This window comes from Pongo abelii, chromosome 11, assembly GCF_028885655.2.
Source record: "Pongo abelii isolate AG06213 chromosome 11, NHGRI_mPonAbe1-v2.0_pri, whole genome shotgun sequence".
Taxonomy (NCBI): domain Eukaryota; kingdom Metazoa; phylum Chordata; class Mammalia; order Primates; family Hominidae; genus Pongo; species Pongo abelii.
In genome coordinates this window covers 73960553-73982268 of record NC_071996.2, presented here as the reverse complement: position 1 = coordinate 73982268, position 21716 = coordinate 73960553, and the positions used below count along the sequence as shown (strand labels likewise).

Here is a 21716-nt window from a genome sequence, read left to right as displayed (position 1 = left end):
CTAACCAATCACTATGCCCAGAGGTATAGAAGTGTGCCTATTGGCTTAGCATAGGGTATACGTTCACCTCTGGCTTCAATCAGGTCCACTCTGGCCTCTCAGAAAATGTACAGATTTCAAGTTCATGAGCTATGGGAAGTAGGGAGTGAATACTTGAGAGACAACCAATAGATAACCACTAATTTGAGCTGCATCTTTAGATAGGCAACTTATGTTCATTGACATTCTTTTATTCAAATGTCGTTAATGTCCTTTCCTATTTTTTTTCTGTTCCTCCTTTTCTCATGCCCCCTACCTTACAGCCTCTTACTTCATGAAGAAGAGCTCATTGGGAAAGGACTGTCTTAGCCATCTTCTCTTCTACTACAAACTCACCTGTTCTTACTCTTCAGAGCATGAAGTTGTTCTAGATACCTCACATATCTGATGTGTTTTCTGTGTACTTGTTTCCCCTTTCTTTGGCCTACTTATTCTCAAAACTTGTTTAGTCAGCAATTTTCTTTTTTCAGTATCTTCAGTCTTTGTGTGTGTGTGTTCTCTCATCCTACAATGATACTCAAGAATCTTTGCAGCTTAACAAATACCCTTCTTTCACCTACATGATCCCTCAAAAGACAGCCCAACTTCTCTCCTTTTCTCTCCTCTGCCTGTCAGTCATCTACATTCATTACCTCCTTTACTCCAGTGACTTATATATTGATTAAACTGTTTTCTGCTGGCAGAGCCAGGGTTCAAATCACCTTGATAAAGGTCATCACTGATTTCCTATATTTCCAAAACAAATTGTTTATTTTTGGCTTCTTTTAATATTCTTTAGTATTCAGCCCCATAAACTAACCCCTCTTCTTCCTAAATATCAGTATTACCATTAGTTCCATCTGCCCTATTTTTTTTTTCTTGATCAGTTCCTCTTGACTTCAGCCACCACCTGTAAAACCAGGACTTGACTCCCAGATACACATCTCTAGCACCTACCACTCACATGAATTCATTTCTAACTACCTATTGGGGATATCCATTTGAATATATTGTAGGATCCTTAAAGTTTGTCATGTGCAAATTGAACTCATTATCTTCCCTTCCCTACCTTCATCCCACCATTATCCAGCCTTTTTGCGTGTGCGTATGAACTCTGTTTTGAATACCATCAACATCTACTCAGCTATGCAAGCCAGAAACCTTGTCTCCTGTTTCACTGCACACAACTTTTACATCTAGTCATTGCAAGAAATTCATTGATTCTGCCTCTGAAGTGTGACTTGAATATGTGCCCTCGTTGATACTCATGGCCACTGTTTTCTTTAGCTGTCATGATCTAATAATCTTAGTGTGTAGCCCTGGGCCTCTTTCTCTTCTCATTAATTCTGTATCTGAGTGGTTCTCAATCCTCAATGTACACCAAGATTGTATGGGGAGATTTTAAATGCTACACATGCCCTGGTCCCAGAACTTTGATTTTCACTGATCAGTCATTGGTAGTATAAGGCCATTATAATATATATAAATACATTTTATAAATCTTTATAATCTTTATGAATAATGTCCCCCTTTATCCATGGTTTCACTTTCCATGGTTCATTTACCCGCTGTCAACCATGGTCTGAAAATATTACATGGAAAATTTCCAGAAATAAACAAGGCAGAAGTTTTAGACTGCATGCCATTCTGAATAGCATGATGAAATGTCACACCATCTCACTCTGTCCTGCCCAGGAAGTGAATCACTCTTTTGCCCAGTGTATCCACTCTATAAATTCTAACTACCCGGTAGTCATCATCTGCTCCTGACAGCCAACCATTGACACCGTCATGGCTCCATGATCCAGGATTACCTGAAGCAGCTGATCCCGCTTCAGATGTAGGTCAATAGTAGCTTAACACTATGTCACGATGCCTGCATCATTCACCTCACTGCATCTTATCACGTAGGCATTTTATCATCTCACATCAACACAGGAAGGGTTAATACAGTATAATAAGATATTTTGAGAGAGAGGGAGAGACTATATTCACATAACTTATTGTATATTGTTATAACTGTTCTGTTTTATTAGTTATTGCTAATCTCTTAAGCCTAATTTGTAAGTTGAACTATCATATATACACGTATATATATACATATATACGTGTATATATGTGTGTGTGTATATGTGTGTGTATATATATATATGAGAAACCATAGTATGTATAGGGTTTGTTACTATTCACAGTTTCAGGCATCCACTGGGGATCTTGGAACCTATCCCCTGCAGACAGGATGAGGGGGGGACCACTGAACAGATCTCATCATCTTGCTCTCTTATTTAAAATTCTTTTTGTTGCATTGCCTATGAGAAAATATTCAAACTGCTTAATTTGGTGTACATGAAGATTCCTATCTGGCCTCTGCCTAACTTTCCAGCCTTATAACCACCTCCCCGCCACACCTGTCTGCCCCTCACATCATAGTCTGTAGTCATACAAAATTATTTTGTTTTACATTTTTAATTTTAGAACACTTTTAGATTTATGAAGAAATTGTGAAGTTAGTATAGAGAGATTCCATATAGTCCATACCCCGTCTCCCTTGTTAGTGACAGATTTGTATGGTACATTTGTTACAGTTAATGAACCAATATTGATACGTTATTGTTAACTAAAGTCCATATTTTATTCAGATTTCCTTACTTTTTACCTAATGACTCTTTTGAGTTCCAGGATTCCATCCAGGATACCACATTACTTGTAGTCATCATGTCTCCTTATTTTGCTTGGCTCTGGCAGTTTCTCAGACTTTCTTTGTTTTTGATGACCTTGACAGTTTGGGGAGTATTAGTCATATTTTATAGAATGTCTGTCAACTGGGGTTTATCTGATAGTTTTCTTATGATTAGACTGAAGTTATGGGGGTTGGGAAAGAAGAACATGGAGGTAAAGTGCTGTTTTTATCACATCATATCAAGAATACATACTATCAGCACTATCACTGTTTATGTTAACCTTGATCACCTGGCTGAGGAAGTCTTTGTGAAGTTACTGCACTGCGGAGTTATTTTTTCCCCTTTCCACACTGAACTCTTTAGAAAGAAGTCACTATGTGCTGCCCACACTTAATGAGGCGTTATGTTCCACTTCCTTAAGGGAAGAGTATTTACATAAATTATTTAGAACTGTTTGCATGGACGATTTCTCTCTTCTCCCTCATTTATTTGTTTATTTAATCATTTATATCAGTATGGGTACATGGATATTTATTTTATACTTTGGGTTGTAATCCAAAACTACTTTTTATTTTGTTGCTCAGAGTGTTCTAGCTTTGGCCATTGGCTACACGTTCAGTTGGCTCCCGTGTCCTTTTAACAATACCCTCAGCACTGTAGGTTTTTTTGGTTTTTCGGGTGTATGTGTGTGCACTTCCTTACTTTCTGGCACTATAAGATGCTCTAGGCTCATCTTATATTCTCTGCCTCAATCCTAGAATCAGCCATTTCTCCAAGGAGCAATGGTTTTGTTTTATTAGAGAATGGTTAGAAACGAAGATCTGGGTACTGGGTGTGCTTGTTGCCACCGGGATGTGGTGACTTCTAGGCCCTCTCAGATGACAGAGTAAGGAAATATATGTGTGTATACTAATCGATGTATACATACATATCTACAGATATTTCTATATGTAACATATGTATATTAAGCTAACTATGAGTGCGTGCAAATGACTCACATTCTAAGTCATTACCATACAGATTATTCTAGCCTTTTTTTCTCCCTTGTTTGTAACCTCCCACTCCAACAATGAGAAACCTGGCTTCTGCCAACTTATCACCTACTTCCTAATTGTTCAATTCTGATTTCCTTGTATACTGATTTCAGAATTGTTAACCCTTTATCAACTAGAGTACAGTGCTTATTACCATTCCTATTGCCTTCAGTTTTATAGACACTATTCATATCCAGAATTATTTAGGTCAGCACCTTTTTCTATATTATTTTTATTCTCTGAATATTCCATGTTTTCACACCTGTTTAATCTTTATTTGTGCTAATCCTCCTGCCTGAAATTCCCTGGCTTTTACCCTTTTCTCCATGGAATGTTACTCATTCTTCTATACCCAGCACAAATATTGCCCCCACCAGAAAGCTTCTCAGAGCCACTACTAGTAGACTTAATCATTCATTCCTCTGTGCTCCAATAGCATTTTGTACTTACCTTTACTACATATCATGTCAGGATTCTTTGTTTGCATCTCTTTCTTCTTCACTTAATGGTAATTCTTGAGAGCAGAAACCAAATGGATTTGTCTCTGAAATCCCAGGACTTAACAATAATACATATTACATAACAGAAAACCTAATAGTGGCTAAAATACAAAAGGATTTACTTTTTTCACCTAGCAAGAAGTCCAGAGATAGACTATCATTGGTTTACCTGTTCAATGATGCCATCAAGAATCCAGGCTTTTTTCCTTCTTCCGTACACAGAAGTCTAAATGTGAAATGCCAGGTAAATAAGTTAAAACCAATTTCATTCTGGCCCAGTATAACATGTTTGGAGACAACGTCCAGAGAAATAAGAATAGTTCAGATATTTTGGATTGAGATGGCTTTGAGATGAGCTTACATTAAATCCCTTAGAGAAATAACTTCTGAGTCCCAGTTGCCTCTTTTTGTGTGAGTGAGTGTATCATGTAGCCACCATTCAGGGCAGTCATGGAGAACAAACACTAAGCATGAAATTCCCATTTTGAAGCTGCAGAGTTACTGACGTCATAGTGTGATCAAAGTGCTCTGCAAATACTTACTGTAATTATTGTTGTTGTTCTGTTCTTGCTAATAACCTTATTTATACCCTGAAATTATAATCATCCAAAGAAAGATTAAAACAAGATGCATGAGTTGCCTAAGCTGTTTGTCTGGCAGATGGTCACCCTCTGAGTTCTCTGAAATTGCCAGGGTTAATTGAAGCTTCAGTTTTCACTGCAGTGTAGTTGATACTTAAGTGTTTCTTACCTGTCAGCTTTTGCTCTCCGAAAAAGTACAACAGTAGCGCTTAATTTGTTCTCATTAATGCTAGCCTCTCAGGTAATGTTTAGTGCAACTTCATTCTAGGTGATGTTTGCTTCCCAGCTTCCCAGCTGAGAAGAAATGCTAAACAGTTACAAAGGTGAAAACATGAATGTCTCACTAATTTATTTATTTAAAGGATACTCAGAACTCAGGAAACATTGAAGAGAAGTTAACTTTTAAATGGTGGACTGGCATTTAGTGTATGGTTAATAGCAGTTCCTCTCCCTGGGGTTGCAGTGAGCTGAGACAACTGGGAATCATCCTTGGGGAGTTTTACAAATAGTTTTTCCTAGAGCTAGCTAAGTGCTCCAAGGATAATCGTTATAGATTCACACAAACAGCAGTACTGTTTGCTCTATTTCTTTGGTGTTCCTCTAGTAGTATTAAAATGCAAGAAGGCAGTCTTAGGAATCATCTTAAAAAGCAATGGAACTAAGAAGCCGTTCTTTGCCTCTGCTACTCAACTCTGCAGAAGCAAACCAGTGAAAAGACCTGGGTGTTAAAATGTTACATTATTTAGGTGATGCAAGATCCTTTTGTCTGCACCTGGAGATTTGAGTACGTATTATACATAGGTTCAGCATATATAGTAATATGACAAGCCAAATAAGAGAATGACTGTGCTCTCCTAAATCTGGGGACTGCTGGCTACCAATGGCATTGCTTGCTATTTGATTAAGGCCCAAGAGAAAAACAGTTGAGAGAGATGAAGGGAGAGAAGGAATTCTGGGCCTCCTTAAATCAGTTACAACAAAATTAGCAACCCCAGTAAAGCCTGGGGAATCAGTAACATGATCCTTCTTGTATGTGTGGTGTACAAAAGTAGAAGGCAAATGGGTGAATTATATGTATGTGAATAATAATGCTGTTCAAAAAAGCAAAAACAAAAAAATCCAAAAAGGAAGAATGTGGATTCTTTAATTAGACTGCTTGGACTGGAATTGAATCTCTATCAATTTTTAGCTGGATGACTTTAGGCCTGTTAGTTTACTTCATCCTTTATAGGTTTTTTTCTTAAAATAGTACCCGTTGATAGGGAAATGGAAGCTAAATAAGATAATATACTGTATATAAGTGCTTAGGATAGGTCATCACACATGGTAAATATTTAACTTTTAAAAAAAATGAAATTTACATGGAAGAGATATTGAAATTGGTGCTTTATTTCCTTGTATTTATTTATTTTTATTTTGAGATGAGGTCTCTCTATGTTGCCCAGGCTGATCTCAAACTCCTGGGCTCAAGCAATCCTCCTGCCTCAGCCTCCAAAAGTGCTGGGATTACAGGCATGAACCACTGTGCTCAGCCTTTACTTTCTAAAATATTTTTTCAATTTGCAAAATATACTATGGAGTCTTTCCTTTTATTAAAATCCTTCTTTAAAAAAAAAAAGTATTACTCAAAACTATTGCTCCCCAAAAGCAAAATTTGTAGTTAAGAGGTATTTTGTCATGTGCATTACATGCATTTTACCTATTCCTGTAGCATATGTTATAGTTTGTTGATATGGTCAGGCAGATGTATGAATCATTGTGAAAAGGACCCTATTTTAGTGGTAGGCAAAACATCTAGCCAAAATTTGTAGCTGGGGAGAGATCTGCTCCCCACAAGTTGGCCTTCTGTATCAAGGGTGCTGCTTTTGCCACTATGCTTATTGTGGTGGTAGTCTGCTCAGGAAACTGGTAACTATTAAAACCACCTTCTCCTTGGCTTGTCATATTACTATGTATGCTGAACCCAAGTCCTTTTATACATTTGTTCTTTTCCTTATATTCTAAAATAGGCACATACCTACCTACACCTAGAGCTGGCAGGAAGTCTGTCAGCTTTTCTTGGTATGCCTCTTTATACTTGGTAGCATAATAAATGCGATTTTTAATGACACTGTCAATCTAATACTTGAATGAGCTTCATTTCCTTTCTCGTCTGTTCCTTTGTGATTGCTTTAACCATTGCCTATTCATGACTGAGCCTTGGCATTAAGATCTCACAGGGGCATGGCCCTAAAGTCTTGCTTGTTCTGTTTCATTTTGGCCGTCTTAGGATTCAAGAGGAAGGACCTTCATAGGATGGTGAGCTGAAAATGGGAACCTGTGGGCAAAGTTGGTACAATATATGCCTTTGATGTGACATTAATTTGAGTTAAGTGAAGGGTCAGGACCACGTTTTCAGATTTTTCACATAGTAAATTTTAAAAAACTGAAACACCTTATCAGGATTTGTGGAAATTTTTGTTGCCTTCTTCATACTCTTCATACTTCATCCATCTCCAGAACTTTTTCATCCTCCCTAAATGAGACTATTTATTTTTTTACTTTTTTGGTATCTAGCTTCTCTTCTTTAATTGTATATATAAGGTCTACAAGAAGATGTTTTAATATACATAGACACAGTGAAGTGGTTGCCATAGGCAAGCAGATTAACAAATGTATCTTCTCACATAGTTACCTTTGCGTGTATGTGTGGCAAGTGTACCTAAAATCTACTCTTTCAGCAAAAATCCCAAATATAATACAATATTATTGACTGTAGTCCTCGTATTGTACATTAGATCTGTAGACATGTTCATCCTATATATCTGCAACTTTGTATCCTTTGATCTACATCTCCCCATTTCCTCTCTCCCCTCCCCTATCCATTAAAAACATAATTCCTCATTCCTCCTTCCCCAACCTCTGCCAAACACCACTCCACTTCCTGTCTCTATCAGTTTGACTACTCTAGGAACCTCATATAAGAGGAATCATACAATATCTGTCCTTTTATGACTGGCTTATTTCACTTAGCATAATATCTTTAAGATTCATCCATGATTGTAGCATGCGTCAAAATTTTCTTTCTTTTTAAGGCTGGATAATGTTCCATTGTACATATATATGTATGTATGTATCACATTTTGTTTATCCATTTATCTTCAATGGACACGTGGGTTGCTTCTACCTTTTGTCTATTGTGAATGATGTTGCTATGAAAATGGGTGTACAAATATCTCTTTGGTCTCTGCTTTCACTTCTTTCGGGTATATACCCAGAAGTAGAATTGCTGAATCATATGGTAATTCTATGTTTAATTTCTGAGGATTCACCGTAATGTTTTTTCATAGCAGCTGTATCATTTTATATTCCAATAGCAATGAATAAGACCTCCAATTTCCCAATTTCTCCACATCCTCACCAATATTTGTTATATTCTGGGTTGTTGTTGCTGTTTTTAAATACCAGCCATCCTATTAGGTATGCTGTTTGTTTTGATTTTAATCACAAATGTAATTAATAAATTTAGGGCTATTCAGATTTCTCTTGTGTTATTTTGTTATTATTGGTAAGTTATGGTTTTCAAGGACTTCGTCCCATCTAATGAATGCAATAAAATTGTCCATAATATCCCAGTATTAGCTTTTCCATGTCTGTAAGGTCTGTGGTGATATCTCATTTTTCATTCCTATTATTGGAAGTTTGTGTTTTGTGAAACACGTTTGATATCAGTCTTGCCAGAAGTTTATCAGTTTTATTAATCTTTCCAAAGAACTAACTTTTGACTTTGATTTTTCCCTGCTTTGCTCATTTTCCCTCCCTCCCTCTCTCTTTCTTTTTTTTTTTTTTTTTGAGACAGGGTATTGCTCTGTCGCCCAGGATGCAGTGCAATAGCATGATCATAGCTCACTGCAGCCTTGAACTCCTGAACTCAAGTGATCCTCCCTCGTTGGCCTCCCAAGTAGCTGGGACTACAGGCACTGGCTAATTTTGTTCGTTTGAAGTTTTGTTGTTGTTGTTGTTTTTTTTTTTTTTTTTTTTTTTAGAGACAAGTTCTCACTATTTTGCCTAGGCTAGTCTGAAAGTCTTGGCCTCAAGTCAAGCCATCTGCCCACCTTGACCTCCCTCCCAAAGCTCTGAGATTACAAGTGTGAACCACCATGCCTGGCCCTGTTTTCTATTTCATTGCTTTCTGTTTTTATTTTTTATTATTTCCTTCTTTCTACTTACTTTGGGTCTAATTTATTCTTATTTTTCTAGCTTGTGAAGATAGAAGCTGAGGCCAGGCAAGATGGCTGATGCCTGTAATCCCAGCACTTTGGGAGGCTGAGGTGGGAGGATCCCTTGAGCCCAGGAGTTCAAGACTAGCCTGGGCAACATAGGGAGACCCTGTCTCTTAAAAAAAAAAAAAAAAAAAAAAAAGTAGCCAGGTGCGGTGGTACATGCCTGTAGTACCAGCTACTTGGGAGGCCAAAGCAGGCCTATGAGCTATGATCGTGCCATTGCACTCTAGTCTGGGTGATAGAGCAAGACCTTGTCTCAAAAAAAAAAAGATAGAAGCTGAGATTATTGATTTGACATCTTTCTCCTTTCTAATAAAAATATTTAAAACTATAAATTTCTCTCCACACTGCTTTAGTTGCATCCCATACATTTTGATATTTTGAGATTTTGTTATCATTCAGTTCAACATATTTTCTAATTTCTCTTCAGATTTGTTCTTTTACTCGTAGGTTATTTATAGCTGTGTTGCTTAATTCCTTAACATTTGGAAATTTTTGTAGCTATCTTATTATTATTTTGAATTTGGATACAAAAGCAAGGATTGACAATATGCTGCCTATTAGAAAAGCACTGCCTATTAGAAAAGCACACAAATAGACTAAAATTTTTTTAAAAGATACACAACATGCCACACATGACATTACATTAGACAACTGGTAGGGCTGTATTAATATCAGACAAAGTAGACCTCAAGAAAATGACTATTACCAGAGATAAGAAGGCACGTTTATTAATACAAGTTAATTCATCAAAATATTAACATTTAATATTATTATAGTCAAAAAGCACACTCTGTGTGATTTTAATACTTTGGGATTTATTTTTATTTATCTATTTATTTATTTATTTATTGAGACAGTCCCACTCTGTCGCCCAGGCTGGAGTGCAGTGGCATGATCTCGGCTCACTGCAACCTCCGCCTCCTGGGTTCAAGTGATTCTTGTGCCTCAGCTGATTATAGGCACCCGCCACCATACCCAGCTAATTTTTTTTTGGATTTTTAGTAGAGATGGGGTTTCACCATGTTGGCCAGGCTGGTCTCAAACTCCTGACCTCAGGTGATCTGCCCGCCTTGGACTCCCAAAGTGCTGGGATTACAGGCATGAGCCACTGTGCCTGACCAGCCAAATTTATCTATTTATTGAGACTTGTTTTATAGCCCAGCGTATGGTCTACCTTGGTGAATGTTCCATGTTCATTTGAAAAGAATGTGTATTCTTGCTATTGCTACATATGATGTTCTTTCTATAAATGTCATCTAGGTCAAGTTAATAATGTTCAAATCTTCTTTATCCTTTTTGATTTTTTGATAGCTTGTCGCTGGTTATTTTTCTATTTATTGCTGAAAAAGGGTTGTTAAAATCTCCAAGTATTACTGTGAATTTGTTAAGTTCTCCTTTTAGAAAGTTCTATCTTTTTGCTTCATTTATTTTATAGCTTTGTTATTAGGTACATGCATATTTAAGACTGCTATGTTGTCTTGATGAATTGGCTTATGATCATTATTAAATGCCCCTCTTTATCTCTATAATAGTCTTTTCATTGAAGTCTACTTTGTCTATTACTATAGCCCCACCAGCTTTCTTATGCAGTGTTTGCATGGTATACCTTTTTTTATGTTAATCTATTTGTTTCTTTATATTCAAAGTGTTTGCCTCATAAACAGTATATTGCTGGGTCTTACTTTTTTTAATCCAAGTTAATAATCTGCTTTTTAATTGGAGCCCATTTACATTTATTGTAAATATTGATATGGTTAGGTTTAAATATGCCATCTTGGTATTTGTTTTCTATTTGTCCTATTTGTTTTTCATTCCTCTGTTCTTCCTTTCTTGCCTTCTTTTGGATGAATGGAATATTTTAAACTGTACCTCTTTGTTTTGTTTCAAATAAAAATACTACTTATTCACACAGTTTTGTTGTGCAAATAATATCTGAGTTAAACTGGTATTCAAATTAGAGTATGCCAAAAGAGAGCTAAGAGAAGGTACATAAAGGGATTGGGTCATTCTGGTGGCAGAAACCTACTTTTTCTACCACAATTTTATTTGGGGCTGGCCCTGCCCTTCTTTTCCCACAAAATTGAACCATGACCAGCAAACCTTAGGCTAACATGGTAGTAATAATACAAAGAACATATTTGTTAATCATCGTAGTTAATATAATTGGATAGCTACCTGTATATTGTCACATTCTTCTGTCACTTCCTTCGCACTGCAAGGATCTTAATTAGGATCCACCCTGGAAAATATGAAGTAACTTCCATCCAATTAGATTTATGTCAGACAAATACCATTTTTATGTAATCAGTCAAACAATTCATGAGCAGCTTGGTGCTGCCTCTAGAAGCTTGCAATTTAAGTAAGAAGGCATTTATATAATTTTATTATGTATTTATATTATCTCCTATATACAGTTATTATATATTTATGTAATAAGATAAATAGCAATGCAAGGCTGTGCATAACTGTTATAGATAAGCAAGTGAAATAAAGATGTTTGTGTGGTTAATTAAAGAAACAGCTGCCTAAGTAGGGAAATTGCCACATATTTAGACCCTGGCCACACCACGCTTTCTCTACAGACTAGCAGCCTGCAAGATTCACATTTCTCTGACATTTTCCCGAATTGCCTAATAATCCAATCTGGTTGTATCTTTTTGTCTATGTCTACAGAGGCTCTTGGTCATTTATAGTGAGAGAAACTCTTACTTTTTTTTCTTCCCTCTTCTATATATAGATGGGTATAGATAAGTATCACGTGATTATTTGAAGGATTGAAATTCCATTTTGATTTGCCTTTCCTGGGTAGGAAACGTTTACATCATTTTATACTTTTGAGCATGAATTGCCTCTCTTTCTAGGGGTAATCAATTTCTACTCTTCAGCATACAGAAGATTTTATGAATACTATTCACTGCAGAAAGAGCTCTAAAAATAATTTTGCAGGTCGGGTTTTATAGAACACTGATAGTCTTATGTGGAACATTGGCAAGCAAAAAGAACAAAGGCACATCAGGGTAAAGGTGGTGGTAGGTGGAGCATTTAATTTCATTTGCCTCCACCAAAGAGCTTGCATTTACTGGAGAAGGAAAACAAATAAGAAACAGGAGCATCTGCACTTGCTGTTGAAGGTTTCATTTCTCATCACTGTTAAGTCACATTTGAATGGAACCATTACAGTCTTGTTGGTATGTATAACTATGCCCCCACTTTTTTTTTCCAAAAGGAAAATCTTGAATTTTATGTTTAAAAGTACAAAGAGCTGTTTTTGACATTCTGCAGTTCATTTTGGAATTCACAGTCTTAAACCTATTCATTTTCAGTAGGGTGGTAAAGAGTGCAGAGTATATGGCATTTTTACGCCTAATAGCACCTCCAATAATCTGTGATGCATATTATACACACACACCTTTTAGCATCTGTTTCCACCTGACAGCTGACAGCATTAGGCTGAATGTTGTGATGAACAACTGAAATGTCAAGCAGTATTACAATGGTTTCTTATTGGAAAAAGTAAGCACCTTAGAGCTTCTTTTTAATACTTTTCCATAAAGATTTTAAAGTGACATATTTACAAGTACATAATTAAGATGACATACTCTTTAAATGCTTGTTATTCTTCCAGAAATGGAGATGGATTTGGGCTAATCAGCAGATGATTCTCCTCTTGAGCTAGGGTATAAGCATGCTTTTTTTTTTTTTTTTTTGCTTTTTTATAAGACAGGGTCTTGCTCTGTGACCCAGGCTGGAATGCAGTGGCACGATCATGGCTCACTACAGTTCAGCCTCTAGGCTTGGCCTCTCATGTAGCTGGAACCACAGATGTGCACCACCACCCCTAATTTTTTTTTTATTTTTTGTAGAAACAGGGTCTCACTATGTTGCCCAGGCTGGTCTTGAACTCTTGGATTCAAGTAACTCTCTCACCTTGGCCTCCCAAAATGTTGGGATTACAGGCATAAGCCACTGCACCTGGCCTTAAGCATGCATTTTTGTTTTGTTTTGTTTGTTTTGAGACAGTCTTATTCTGTTGCCCAGGTGGGAGTGCAGTGACACAATCTCAGCTCACTGCAATCTCCACCTCCCGGGTTCAAGCGATTCTCTTGCCTCAGCCTCCAAGTAGCTGGGATTACAGGAACTCACATCACTCCTGGATAATTTTTTTTTTTTTTGTATTTTTAGTAGAGATGGGGTTTTCCTATGTTGACCAGGCTGGTCTCGAACTCCTGACCTCAAGTGACCCACCCGCCTCGGCCTCCCAAAGTGCTGGGATTACAGGCATGAGCCACCATGCCTGGCAAAGCATGCATTTTGTTCAGGGAAATCTATTTTGCATCCATATTACTGACTATTCTTAAAAATATATGTATACAGGATTGTTAGAATTAAGAATTGCTAAGATTCTGTCTTAATATTTATTTATTTGACTGATTTTCATATTATTCAGTTCAGCATGGAGAATGAGAGTTACAGGTTTGTTTTCTTATTCTTCTACCGTACTTGGGATTTTTGTCTAGTGGTCACAAAATATTTCCTAGAAATCTGTTTTCCTAGAATTACCCCCCAAAAATAAAATTACTTAAAAAAAAAAACAAAACTGTCTTTAGTACACAAATTCAGACATGCTTTGATCACGTGCTAAAAATTAAATAAGCAAATAAAATATCGAACAAAGCAAAGTTGGTCAAGGCTATGGCTTTCAAAACAATGCCAGCCAGTGTTGCCCACCCTAAATATTTCTCTCCCATCTCTTGGCCTGAATATACTTCAGGAGAGAAGCTGTTATGCTCATCTTTCATTAAAAAGTTTCTAGTTTTCATGTGCTTTCTCACATTGAAAACCTTTAGAACCAGGTTTTGGGTATTAGATAAACAATACACTGTTTAATCTATGTTGACTAATTAATCATTTGTAACTTTTTAGGTACTGCTTAGGATGAATACGATCTGGAGAAATTCCATTTCTTGTCTAAGGCTAGGAAAGGTACCACACAGATACCAAAGTGGTTACCACCCAGTGGCCCCTCTGGGATCAAGGATTTTAACTGACCCAGCCAAAGTTTTTGAACACAACATGTGGTGAGTTTTCTTTTTAAGTCTGATATTATGTCTGTTTCTTAAATATCACCAGTGGTATTATTTTCACTTAGAATTAAGAAAGGGTTTTTAAAGCTGATGACCTAACTCATGTTGTAGAGGTCCAAAAGCTAGGGTAACCGATCCTGACTTAAGTGTTGCTGATTCTGAATTTCATTGCAAATGGAACTGGAAGAGTGAAACTTCCCATATGCTTTTAGTAGCCTTGGAGTTCTTGCAGGCCCTTCCTGCTTACCTCTGATCCTGATTTGCCTGCTGTCACTGGGTGGGGGTGAGGATTCTTTCCTAGGTGGGACGCTCCTCCTGCTCCACAGTTCCTTCCCTCTTTTACATACTTGTCATCCAGCAAATGCGGATCAGTACCTGTGGCTTACTGAGCACCAGGGAGATCATATGATTCTCGTCTATGCTTTCAGGGAATCCACCCTATTTGGAAAGATAGATATTTACAGAAAAAGCTGATAATTACCCCTACAAGGCAGTAAATTGTGAGGGCTCAATGAGTGTTACAGACTATATGCCATATGAGAACAACTCAGTAATGCAAAACCACTTCTGTTTGGGCATAGTCAGAAAGATTTCTTAAAGTAAGGGAAACTGAGATTACGATTACAGGCACACCTCAGAAATGTTGTAGATTTGGTTGAGACCACTGCAGTAAAGCAAATATTGCAATAAAGTGAGTCACACAATTTTTTTGGTTTCCCAGTGCATATGAAAGTTATGTTTACACTATACTGTAGTCTCTTAAGTGTACAATAGTATTATGTCTAAGAAAACAATGTACAAACCTAATTAAAAAGTAATTTCTTGCTAAAAAGTGCTATCAGTCATCTGAGCCTTCAGTGAGTCATAATCTTTTTGTTGGCAGAGGGTCTTACCTCAGTGTTGATGGCTGCTGACTGATCAGGGTGGTGGTTGGAGTGGCTGTGGCAGTTTCTTAAAATAAGACAACAATGGAGTTTGCCTCATCAACTGACTCTTCTTTCATGAAAGATTTCTCTGTAGCATGTGATGCTGTTTGATAGCATTTTACCTACAGTAGAACTTTCAAAATCAGTCAGTCCTCACAGATCCTGCCACTGTTTTATCAACTAAGTGTATGTAATATTCTAAATATTTTGTTTAATATTTAGAATTATGTCTAAATTCTCTGTTGTCTAAATTATGTCTAAATTCTTTGTTGTGATTTCCACAGTGTTCACACTGTCTTCACCCCGAGTAGATTCCATCTCAAGAAACTACTTTCTTTGTTCATCCCTACAAAGGAACTCCTCATCTGTTCAAGTTTTATCATGAGATTGCAGCAATTCAGCCTAAATCTTTAGGCCCCACTTTTAATTCTAGTTCTCTTGCTGTTTCCACCATATCTGCCGTTACTTTTTCCATTGAAGTCTTGAACCCCTTATCATCCATTAGAATCAACTTCTTCCAAACTCCTATTGATGTTATTATTTTGACCTCCTCCCATGAATCACAAATGTTCTTAATGGCATGTAGATTGGTGAATCCTTTCCAGAATGTTTTCAGTTTACTTTGCCCAGATCCACTAGAGGAGTTACTATTTATGGCAGCTATAGCTTTACGAAATGTAGTTCTTAAATAAGACTTGAAAGTTGAAATTACTCCTTGATCCAAGGGCTGCAGAATGCATACTGTGTTAGTTGGCATGAAAACAACATTAATATCCTTGTACATTTCCATCAGAACTCTGGAGTGACAAGGTATATTGTCAGTGAGCAGTAGTATTTTGCAAGGAATTCTTTTTTCTGAGCATTAGGTCTCCACAGCGGGCTTAAAACATTCAGTAAACCAGCCATGCTATAAACAGATGTGTTGTCATCCAGGCTTTGTTGTTTCATTTATAGAGTATAGGCAGAGTAGATTCAGCATAATTTTTAAGGGCCCTAGGATTTTTGGAATAGTAAATAAGCACTGGCTTCAACTTAAAGTCACCAACTGCCTTAGCCCTTAACAAGAGAGTCAGCCTGTCCTTTGAAGCTTTGAAGCCAGGCATTGACTCTCCTTTCTGGCTATGAAAGTCTTAGATGACATCTTCTTCCAATAGAAAGCTGTTTTATTTACATTGAAAATTTGTTTTTTAGTGTAACCACCTTCATCAGTGATCTTAGCTGGATCTTCTGGATAACTTGATGCTACAGCTTCTCCATCAGCACTTACTGCTTTGCTTTGTACTTTTATGCTATGGAGAAGTCTTCTTTCCTTAAACTTCATGAACCAACCTCCACTAGTTTCACTTTTCTTCTGCAGCTACCTCATCTCTCTGAGCCTTCATAGAATCAAAGAAAGTTAGGGCCTTGCTCTGAATTAGGCTTTGGCTTATGGGAATATTGTGGCTGGTTTTATCTTTTATGCAGGCCACTATACCTTTCTCCATATCAGTAATGCTATTTCACTTTCTTTTCATTCATGTATTCACTGGAGCAGCATCTTTTTTTTTTTTTTTTTTTTTTTTTTTTTGAGACAGGGAGACTGTCACCCAAGCTGGAGTGCAGTGGTGTGGTCATGGTTCACTGCAGCTTCAACCTCCTCCTGGGTCAAGTGATTCTCTGGCCTCAGCATCCCAAGTAGCTGGGACTATAGGCATTCACTGCCATGCCTGGCTAATTTTTGTATTTTTTGTAGAGATGGGGTTTCACCATGTTGCCCAGGCTGGCCTTGAACTCCTGAGCTCAAGTGATCTTCCCAACTCAGCCTCCCGAAGTGCTGGGATTACAGGTGTGAGCCATAGCGCTCAACCTGGAGTAGCATCTTTAATTTCCTTTAAGAACTTTTCCTTTGCATTTCACAAGTTGACTAGTGCTACAGGCCTAGGTTTTGTCCTATGTCAGTTTGCAATAGGCCTTCCTCACTAAGCTTAATCTTTTCTAGCTTTTGATTTAAAGTGAGATATATATAACTATTCCTTTCATTTGAACACGTAGAGGCCATTGTAGGGTAATCAACTGGCCTCATTTCATTATTGTTTGTCTCAGGGAATAGGGGAACCTGAGGAGAGGGAAATAGACAGGGAAAGCCAGGTCAGTGGAGCAGTCAGAACACACATAACATTTATCAATTAAATTTGCTGTTTTATATGGGTATGGTTCATGGTGCTCTAACACAATTACAATAGTAACATCAAAGATCACTGATCACAGCTCATAACAGATATAATAATAATGAAATAGTTTGAAATATTGCAAGAATTACCAAAATGTAACAGAGACATGAAATGAGCACATGCTGTTGGAGAAATGGTGCCAATAGACTTGTTCAATGCAGGGTTGCCACAAACCTTCAATTTGTGAAAAATGCAATAGCTGTGAAGTGTGATCAAGCAAAGCATAATTATACAAGATATGCCTGTATTTATATTGCCTCCAGTACATAGCACAATGCCTGACACACAAATATTTGTTGAATTAATGCTTTGAATAGGTAAACTGAAATAAGGGCATTCTAGGTGGATAGAAAATCATAAAGCACTGAGATGAGGAAATATAAGGCATTTTCAGGAGATAGAGCATAGGATAGTTTGCCTTAAGAAAGGCTTTTCTAGGAGATTGGTGAAAGATAAGGTTGGAAGGACATAGGCCAGATGGGGGGGTAGGTTTAAGATTGTGCATGGTCCTGAATTCATAGCTGAAGTATAAGGCATTATAGAGCCACTGAAGATAAATAAATGACTTATACTTAGTGTATTAAGTGTATATATTTGGTAACACCATAGTAGACTGATCAGCAGGGAGAATTAGAAGCAGAAAAGGGCCAGTGAGCAAGAGATCATGACAGAAGAATAAACAGAACTTGGTGCTTGTGCAGAGTAAAGAAAAAGGAAGAGGTTGACTCTGAAGTTTTGATCTTAAGTAACTGATAGAAATAGGAGAATCAAGAGGTAAATGTATTTGTTTTATTTTGGAAGAAAGATGGTGAATTTGGTTTTAGACATTTGAATAGGCTTTGTGAGCAGGACATTCAGGTGTAAATGTCCAGTACGCAGACACTGCTGCTGGAAAGAGGGAGAGTGGTCAGAGCTGAAGAAGTCAAATTGGGTATGATATCTGCAGACAAAATTGTTATCAGACTAGCCTCTGGAACAGCAGCTCTGGGGCTAGGAAAGTGATTCATGGGCTTTTTATGTTTTTATTGCAACTGAATCTCAATTTTGAAAGGTAATACATTGATTTTTTAATTAATTAGTTCTACACTATACAATATGGTAGTCACTAGCCACATGTGGTTATTCAGCACTTGAAATATATTAATAACTGGGCTGAGATGTACTGTAAAATTTTAAAAACTTAGTACAAAAAATAAGGTAAACAATCTCAATAATTTTTATATTGAATTATATGTTAAAAGTGAATGAAAATTTGGATATATGCATTTAAATTATATATATACACATACATACATATATACATATATATGTGTATATATGTGTGTGTGTGTGTGTGTGTATATATATATATATATTTTTTTTTTTTTTAAATAAGACAGAGTCTCGCTCTGTCGCCCTGGCTGGAGTGCAGTGATGCAATCTCAGCTCACTGCAACCTCTGCCTCCCAGGTTCAGGCAATTCTCCTGCCTCAGCCTCCTGAGTATCTGGGATTATAAACATGCACCACTGAAAGGGAAAAAGCTCCCATGTCCCCCTCACAGGATGTGCGGTGGGGGTGTGGCTCACTTCTTCAGTGCCCCGCTGCTCAGACCTCTAGGGGAGCATAGAGATGGGTAGGCTGTGGGGCTCCTACCCCATGACAGTGTATAGGGGTGAGTGTTTACAGTTCCTGAAGCCCCAGTGGGCATGTGTTACAGGGTGCTCTTTTAGTTTAGCCATACATAGGCAGCTTGTGTTAGCTCAGTTATACCCCTGCCTTATGGTAAAGACAGAGGGCTTTCTGTATCCCAGGGTTCTTGCCTTGGTGTACGGGAAGAATCGGATCACTTATGAGCTTGGAGAATGAGTGCAAGGTTTTACTGAGTGGAAGTAGCTCTCAGCAGATTGGGGAGTCAGAAGGACGATGGTTTTCCCCTGGAGTCGGACCGCTCGGTGGACTGGGCTCTCCTCTGGCTGCCCTAGCCAAATGTTGTTCTGCTGGTGGGTGGCCTGCTGGTGTGCTGGTGCCTGCTGATGTGCTTCTCGCCATGTCCAGCCACCTGTGTGTCTGCCTGCTGGGGTCTGGGGGGAAGGGTTTGTTTATAGGCATAGGATGGGGGCGTGGCAGGCCAGGGCGGTCTTGGGAAAATACAACATTTGGGCAGGAAAAGCCTGTCCTCACCTAGGTTCATGTGGGTGGAGCCCTAGCCAGGGACCATGTCCTCCTCTAACTAGCACTTCCCTTCCCCGCTTCTGTATCATTTAAAGGGACCACACTCTTCCCTTCCATATCGCCACCACGCCCAGCTAATTTTTGTATTTTTTGTAGAGACAAGATTTCGCTGTGTTGGCCAGGCCGGTCTCGAACTCCTGACCTCAGGTGAACTGCCTACCTCGGACTCCCAAAGTACTAGGATTACAGGCGTGAGCCACTGTGCCTGGCCTAAATAAAATATATTTTTAAAATTGGTTTCACCTCTTTATTTTCATTTTTCCATACCATGGCTACTAGAAATTTTAAAACTACGTATGTGGTTCACATTATACTTTTTTGGACAGCTGCTCCATTAAACCATTTTGACTACCATCACCAATATGGATAGTTATCGCAGGCTATGAGATAAAATGGGCCCTTTGCCAGGCAATTAAATCTCCAGTGCAACTTCTGATCTTAGGCAAGCTCCTCATTTACCAATTTTTTTGTTTTCTTCATTAGACCCTAGTGATTTAGCTATCTATATTCTCTTTTTCCATCCATTACCACCTGCTCTCTTGCCTGAGATTCTTGCCTACTGATTTAAGTTCTGTTTTTTCATAGACTCAGGAAAGCAAGGATCGTCTGGTCCAGCGCTCCTCAAACACTTGGGCTAGCTTTGGGCTGGCTGCACAAGAATCCTTCAGGGAGTTACTATTTCAGTAGGTCTAGAGGTATGGCCCAGGAATTTCTAACTTGAAAAGGCTCTTTTAGTAATTCTGTTGAGGAGCCAGGTTTGGGAACCCTTGATCCAGTCCAATGGTTTTTATAATTTTCTTTAGCAACAAAACTATTTTCAAGTGAAGCTTTAACATGGAATCCTAGGATTTAAAAGATAAAAGCAAACCTGACCTGAATGAATTAGGTATAGAGGCCTGGAGCATCAACAGCACCACTTCCTTTTCCCTCTCACTTCTCTTCACTTACTCTAGCAGCCAAGAGGACCCTTAGAGCTCTGTTACTCAGTTTGAAAAACATTGATCTAGTCTAGACAGCCATCCATCTTCATAGCATACCCCCCAAGGGGTTGGCCAGTCTGCACCCAACACCTGTGGTGAACTCTCTACCAACACAGATACATACTGTAAGAGCAGTAATAAAAACTGTTTCACCCAGGGAAGAGGAAGGTAGTTGATTCACATTATCTTCCCACACACCTTTTTTACATTTTTTCTTCTTAAAGAGAAGGTTTGTAAATTAAACAAAACCTGGTTTGTTCTCCCCATCCTTCAAGTCCAAAATTCTGTTCAAAAGTTTTTGTTTTCTTCCTTATTTTCGCCTTTATATTTAAGAATAGTGTTTCCTCTCTTGCTGAATTTGATTTTTTTTTTTTTTGAGACAGGGTCTTGCCCTGTCACCCAGGCTGAAGTACAATGGCACTATAATGGCTAATTTTTAATTTTGTTTTATTTTATATTTTTTAGAGAGGGGGTCTTGCCATGTTGCCCAGGCTGGTCTTGAACTCCTGGCCTCAAGCAGTCCTCCTGCGTTGGCCTCCCAAAACGCTGGGATTACAGGCATGAGCCACCACACCCAGCCTGAATTTGATCTTTTAAAGATGTTTCTAGAAAAGCATATGCCAGTTTTCTCTCAGAGGTGTTGCTCAGAATTATCTACAGTTCATTTTTCCATTTAGCCTTTGGTTTGTAAGGATTATTTCCTCTCTGTATGACCATATTTTTTTTTAATTTTAAGAAAAAATAAAGATACTCTTTTTTATTTAGTTTCTAATATCCTGAGAAAGATTTGCCTTCCAGATTCTGGGTATTTGTATTACTAGTACTTATATCTGCCTATAGTCTTTTACTTATGTATTTATTTACTTACTTACTTAATTAATTAATTAATTTAAAGACAGCATCTTGCTCTGTCACCCAGACTGGAGTGCAGTGTCAGGATCACAGCTCATTGCAGTTTTGACCTCATAGGCTCAAAAGATCCTCCTGCCTCAGCCCCCCAAGTAGCTGAGATTACAGGTGTGTGCTACCCACACCTGGCTCATTTTTTATTTTTTATAGAGATGGGGTCTCACTATGTTGCCCAGACTGGTCTGGAAGTCCTAGGCTGAAGCGGTCCTCCTGCCTCAGCCTCCTAAAGTGCTGAGATTACAGGAATGAGCCACCACAGTTGGTCTAGTCTTTCATTTTTTGTCTGTTTGTTTGTTTGCTTATTCGAGACAGAGT

The 21716-nt window shown here is 38.0% G+C and overlaps 1 protein-coding gene across 11 annotated transcripts in view; it reads left to right on the top strand.

The window, feature by feature from the left end:
• Positions 1-21716, top strand: part of METTL8 (methyltransferase 8, tRNA N3-cytidine) — a 190630-nt gene that overhangs the window by 28574 nt on the left and 140340 nt on the right. For 8 of the 11 annotated variants that reach the window (XR_010136051.1, XR_008522841.2, XR_008522842.2 and 5 more), the window contains exon 2: positions 14003-14157. The exons of the other annotated variants lie outside the window; for them this stretch is intronic. Coding sequence is in view for 4 of the 8 variants with exons in the window: in XM_063712867.1 (XP_063568937.1) it covers positions 14015-14157 (143 nt within the window). In the remaining 4 variants the exon portion in view is untranslated. The remainder of the gene's footprint in view (positions 1-14002; positions 14158-21716) is intronic. 11 annotated transcript variants of the gene reach the window in all.